Source organism: Triticum aestivum, chromosome 4A, assembly GCF_018294505.1.
Source record: "Triticum aestivum cultivar Chinese Spring chromosome 4A, IWGSC CS RefSeq v2.1, whole genome shotgun sequence".
NCBI lineage: Eukaryota > Viridiplantae > Streptophyta > Magnoliopsida > Poales > Poaceae > Triticum > Triticum aestivum.
In genome coordinates this window covers 714618184-714624161 of record NC_057803.1, presented here as the reverse complement: position 1 = coordinate 714624161, position 5978 = coordinate 714618184, and the positions used below count along the sequence as shown (strand labels likewise).

Sequence of the window (5978 nt, the reverse complement as noted above, 5' to 3'; positions counted from 1 at the left end):
TCGGTCGGTTTAACCATTGGAGGATGAAATGAAATGCACCTTTCGTGGGATGCATCTCTGTCTGCGATTCGCCTGGTGGTCACTCCATATTCATCCGGCATGCAGCTCGTCTTGTTTCTTCTTCCTCTCGATCTTGTACTGTTTTCGCCGTTGTTTTCCGCGACGTCTGGATGAGGTGTGCCATCTCCCAACTGCCCCCGTAACCATGTGTGGCTAAGGCTGGTCATAGTGGGAGTAACATAGCAAGTAACATAACACATCCCAAGAAAAGTTTGCTTACATGACATGTATTTAATGAGGAGAGAGATGGTTAGAGTAACATAGTATGTTACTGTAACATAACACATCTCAAGGCAAAATGTGTCTACATCTTAATAAATGATGTCTTGCATAATACTAGTGGGGAGTAACATAGACTAATAACATGCATACTCCCTCCGTCCGCCAAAGAGTGGACGTTTAGAGGCCAGCGTTTTTCCCAGAATAAGTGTACGTCTTCGTTGCGCTGGGTACTTTTGCATTCGCCCCCCTGGTCCACGCCTCGAGCATCACTCCAGCGCAACTGAATCACCACACGCAAACTCCCCAATCCTCTTCCTCTCCCCCAACGATCCTCTCCTCCGATCCAATCCCAAATCACCGTCGGTCCAACCTCCAATCCAGGGCCTCCCCCTCTCACCCCAAATCGATGGCATCCCGTCCATATAAACAGCCGGCGAGGTGGCGTCCATCGCACTGGAGCCATGGCAGGCGGAGCAGAGGGCGGAGGAGCGAAATCCGGCGATGGCAAGCTAGTCAAGGCCATCGCGACGGCCGGCGGCGCAGCACGCGACCGCAGCGGATCTGGTTCTGGGGGCCCCGTCCGTGCGCGTCCAGGCAGGTTCCGACCGTGGTCGCCCTCGCCCTCGTACGTCAGTCGGCGGCGTCGGTTCGGTGTCGGAGCCAAGATTGTCGACCCGGATGAGGATGCAGTGGGTGATGGTGAAGCCGGTGTTGTGGCTAACCAGGACGGCGCGGCGGCAGGTGCTGGGCAAGATGGCACGGCAGCAGGAGTGCGTCCTGGTGCTGACCAGGATACCACGGCTGCAGGTGCTGGGCATGTCGCCGAAAAGACCAGCAAGTAGTACTAGCTCTGTAAGTTTGGCTTGATGCAAATCTTGGCTTTTAGTTACTGGCGTTCAACTTAATACAAGTCCTAGTGGTGATGTAGAGGGAGATCTAAGTATGGCTGTGTATCCTGAAAATTTTAAGTATGAACAATCTGTAGTGGTTAAATGACAGACATGACTATGATGATCTGTTGCATAAATAAGGTGTTTTCTTGATGAATGAGTCCTGGTCTCTGAAGTGGTGACTATACTTTCTGTACAGATTTGGCATGAAAAGATTTGGCATGAAAATTACTTTGACTATTGAACAGATTTGGCATGAAAAATTACTTTGACTATTGAAGCAAGAACTATTACAACTTCTAGTCGGCTATGATCTGCATGGCGCTCTCATAGAGTTCGCGATCCCACCCTAAAACATCAGGTAGATTTCCTGTACGCTCTAGGCCATCCTTGTACATGTGAGGGATCTTGTAGTCATTGCCTCCACCTATCTTCATTACCTCAATTAAGCAACTCTGTAGTGTAAGGAAAATCCTGTTTATCTTATCGGCATCATAAGCATGATATTCGTGCTGCACATTGTTGATTAGCTCATCTAAATTATTAGAGACTAGCCTATCTGACATGGATTGTAGTGAAGAAAATAGGCCAAGGTCTAGAGCGTTCATATCCGGTGAGTTCGCAGGCTGTTGCATGAGGCGAATATCAAGCCCAGTTTGGGCAACGACACTAAGAAAACCTGGGTCATTACTTGGGACATGTGATCAACGTCCCTCTTGGACGATTATCACTTTTCCTTGGCGCTGGCTCCTACAACCAACAACGCAACTCAAGTTAGATTAAGTATGGATGTGTCTAATAAATAAAAGAGTAAAGGTTGAAATTCACCTTTTTGATAAACGGCCAAATGCCTATCTTTCCATCAAAAATGCAAATACCTTCTGCATTATATCTAGGCCTGCCTATTACAACCAAAAACATTATTTTTCCAATGGAGTTTTTATTTTGCACAGTCCTATGTGGGTTTTCTTCTGATGGCATCTTGTAGAATTTCATGGTCTTTTGGGTGGTGTTAAACCACTTTTCATCTAAATGTAATATGTTACGCATGTCCTTGAATGTGGGCTTATTTGGCAAACTTTGCGTGTCAAACATAGAGAGACAATGCCGCAGCCTAGCCTTCATGTTTGCTTCCTTCAAATATGGCTTGAGTGAGCTGGAATGCCTATCTAGCAAGCCTTCCGTAAACATCCTATGTAATGTGCTTTTCTTCACACCCAAAGCCCTTGCAAGACTACGTATAGTTCTCCTTTGACTCCGAGGAATCTCTGGAACCCTACCAAGGTCAACTACAATCCTTTTGCGACCACAATTTTTGGGCTTCCTTGATCGTACATCAACGGGTATGCCTTGTCGAAGACACTCCTTCACCCTCCTCCAAACGCGTCTGACCTTGTATACTGAAACTTGGAACATGTTTGCAACTTCTCTGGTTGTGGTCTTCTTTAATCTCCGGTCGACACTTCTTGCTAGCAATTCTTCATAAATACCAGTCCTTTGCAAATCTGTTAAATTCTTGTGTTTGTCTTCATTATGAACTTGTTCATTATCTTCTTGCTCCACATCCATGTCTTCATCTGGTGCTGAATCGTACATGGCTTCATGCGGTTCTGAATCATCAAGCTCTTCTTCGTCAAACTGAATCTCTATATCTCCGGCATACACACCATAGTCCTCCGGGTCAACATGAAGGTTATCTAGAGCTTCATCCATTGCTTGCACTTCCTCTTCCATGCTCTGGAAAAAACCACCGTGGTCTTCAAGTTCATCGTCTACAAGGTGAGGTTATGTGAGTAGTTGAATAAGATCGTAATTAAACATTCAAATGTGCTAACTAAATTGTTTTACTAACCTGATTCATCTGATTCATGCAGGTCCTCTTCTCCATGGGCAACATCGGCCTCATGTTCCTCTTCTTCATGGGAAATGTCGGCCTCATGTTCTACATGAAGACACCATCAGGATTAGCTACAGTATGCAGAAGAATTGAACATGTGCATATGGTCAAGATGTACCATGGTTCATGTTCAGATCGAAGTGATGTCCAGCCAGTGGTACTTCTTCATGCAAGGGAGGCTCATGTTCATCTTCTCCAGCGAATTGATGGCCGGCCTGGAGTACTTCTTCATGCAAGTGAGGCTCAAAACCAACCTGGGGTTCTTTAAGCAAGGCAGCCTCATGTTCGTCCTCTACGGTGAAGAAGAAACATCAGCATGTGCACATGTTCAAGGGGAACAAATGAAAAGATGATCAAGATGTACCCGGGTTCATGTTCAGATCGAAGTGATGACCAAACTGGAGCACTTCCTCATGCAAGGGAGGCTCATGTTCATCTTCTCCCTCTCCTGGTGCTATATTCAAGTCAATGGCCATGGTCTGTGTGTGTGTTGTTTTACTTGGTGCAACTGTGCTGGCTTTATAGCTGGGCACAGGCGCTTCATCTACTGAAATTGTAAACTTGGCGCCTCTAATTTCTGTAATCTGGCGCCTCTAATTTTTAGTACTAGTTGTTGCTGGCGGGAAGTACTGTGGCGGGAGCAAAATTCTATTGGTAAAGTTCTGTTTTACTTCTCCCTTCTCATTTACTGCTGCAGGAAGTTCTGTTTTACTTCTCCCTTCTCATTTACTGCTGCAGGAATCGAAGCAGTAGCAGAGGTGTGGCGCCTTAATTGAGTGGTGGGAGGGCTTTTTTGCAAAATCCTTATTTTGTCTTAGAAAACCTAGACGTCCACTCTTTGGCGGACGGAGGGAGTATGTTACTAGTCTATGTTACTACCTTCATAATGGATAATAACATATAAATGATAACATGCAAGCCTTCATTAATTGAGCTATAGACTCATTTTACCTCGGGGTGTGTTATGTTACAGTAACATAATATGTTATCACAAGCATCTCTCTCCTCATTAACTTCATGACACATAAGCAAAATTGTCTTGAAATGTGTTATGTTACTATCTAAGAGCTATGGTGCCATGGAAAGGCTATAAACAACCAACCGAAATTAATGATGGAGGACCCTCGGCTCATTGTGTCCCTAGCTAATTCATTCATTCATTCAGGTTGACAGGGACAAGGCGTTGGGCTACTGTTTTGTGTCAGCAGTTGGTGGAGATAACTACCATTTGTTGTACGTAGCTTTGTACATACATCCATAACTAGGCAGGGCTCCTGCCAAGTTAGTCACGTAGAGAAAATAGACAACGTACGGAGAAAGCTTCTTCCCAGCCTTCTTCTCCTTAGCTTCCTGATATGTATCTGCCTGTTTTCAGATGCCGGATCCGGGTGGATGGCATTATCCTAACGTGGTTGTACATGATTCAAGTTGAGGACATGGGATGCCAGCTTCTATGTTTGATACTATATGCTGACTCAGATTTCACATACTCTTCAGGAGTCTCCCGCAACCGCAAGCTAACTCTAATCCAGTCTGGTCTCAGCCTCAGGAGATAATGTCCTGGTTGGCCTCACTTCAATGTTCATCAAACACCGGGCCCTCCCTCGCACCGGCCATTTTGCATAAGTGCCAAAAAATAATGGGATAAGTATATTTCTCATCCTTGAACTCTTTTAAAAGTATAGAAATGGTCCCTCAACTAAAAAACCAGCAAACATTAGTCCCTCAACTTTGAAAACCGGATTAGTTTGGTCCCTTGACTCAACAAAAGCAGTTTTCGTGCTGAGTTGGCGTGGTTTTGACCCAGCGTTGCCAACGTGGCAATCTTCTTCCTTCCCATCTTTAAGCTCAGCTGAGCATTTCGACGAGCAGTTGGCGCGCGCCAAGAAACAGAAGAAGAAGGTGACGTGGAGCTTGCACGTACTGGGTGCAGGCGGCACGGCGAGGATCGCCGGTGGCGCGCACACGCCAGCACGCACAAACACGCACATGACACCCACCAGCACACACTCACTCGCACATCACATATGCACACGCACAGACAGACGCGCGCTGGCAGAGGGAGAGAGCACCACCAGGTGCTCCTGGGATCGTCCGCGCCACCATGGCGTAAGTTCGGAGTTGGTTCCAGCGCGGTCGTGGTGGCGATTCTCCGTCGGAAACGAGGTAGGCGAGGAGCTCTGGGGCGCGGCCGGGGTGGCTCTGGCCAGCAAATTGTAGCGCTTTTGAATATGTCGGACGATGAGGGCGAGCTCTAGTTGCTCTCACGTAGGCGGGCGACTGCGTGCCATGGGCGGCACCCATGGGCACAGTACCGAGCTCGTCCGCGGCGGGTAGAGGACGACCTGGGCGCGGCCTTGGGTCTCCTGCGAGGCAGGCGTGCTCCAGGAAGGAGCGCGAGATGCGCCGGAGATTGAGGTGCTTGGCCCGCGTGCATGCGTGCGGCGACCAGTCGAGTTCTTTCAAACACGAAGTGCAGACTAGCTGTTGGATTAATTCTAGCCGCCGGCACACGCAGGTATACGTTCACGTACATATTGATTTGGCCCGCCAGAGATGCCTGCAAAAAGAAAAAAAAACATGCTGATCCGATCTCGCCAAGAATACACACGCATGCGACGTGTTGCTCCCTGGACTGCACCTTACGTGCCGCTGCATACGATCTGATGCGTGGCCAACGCCGTAAGTGGAGGTGTGCGCGGATGGCCTCCTGTCCAGAAGGTCAGCGGCGTCGCGCCGGGCGCAGACTGCAGCTCGACGGGCAGGGAGGCCAAGTCACTCGTCTGCCAACGCCACGTCCACCGCATCATCTCCACCGCATCACCGTCATGGACGACGCTGTCGGGGTTCTGATCCGACCTCGCCGCGCTCAGGCGTATTGGGGACACTTGGTGATCAGGGCCGGCCCT

General features: G+C 48.3%; 1 protein-coding gene across 3 annotated transcripts; it reads left to right on the top strand.

Moving 5' to 3' along the window:
- The first annotated feature begins 463 nt into the window (after positions 1-463).
- LOC123088301 (uncharacterized) lies at positions 464-3753 on the top strand. 3 transcript variants are annotated; one of them, XR_006441839.1, is made up of 3 exons: positions 495-1134; positions 2796-2951; positions 3047-3753. XR_006441839.1 is itself a non-coding variant. In XM_044510495.1 (2 exons), the coding sequence occupies exons 1-2, from the start codon at positions 961-963 to the stop codon at positions 3335-3337; spliced, it is 465 nt and encodes a 154-aa protein (XP_044366430.1). In that variant the 5' UTR covers positions 495-960; the 3' UTR covers positions 3338-3753. The 3 variants fall into 3 exon arrangements, 1 of the variants encoding a protein (XP_044366430.1); XR_006441838.1 differs by having other exon boundaries at positions 464-2951; XM_044510495.1 differs by lacking the exon at positions 2796-2951.
- Positions 3754-5978: the final 2225 nt, after the last annotated feature.

Coding starts and splice junctions, on each gene's coding strand:
- LOC123088301 (XM_044510495.1), top strand. CDS start 961: ATGAGGATGCAGTGGGTGATGGTGAAGCCGGTGTTGTGGCTAACCAGG. Junction 1,135..3,046: donor CAGCAAGTAGTACTAGCTCT/GTAAGTTTGGCT, acceptor TGATTCATGCAG/GTCCTCTTCTCCATGGGCAA.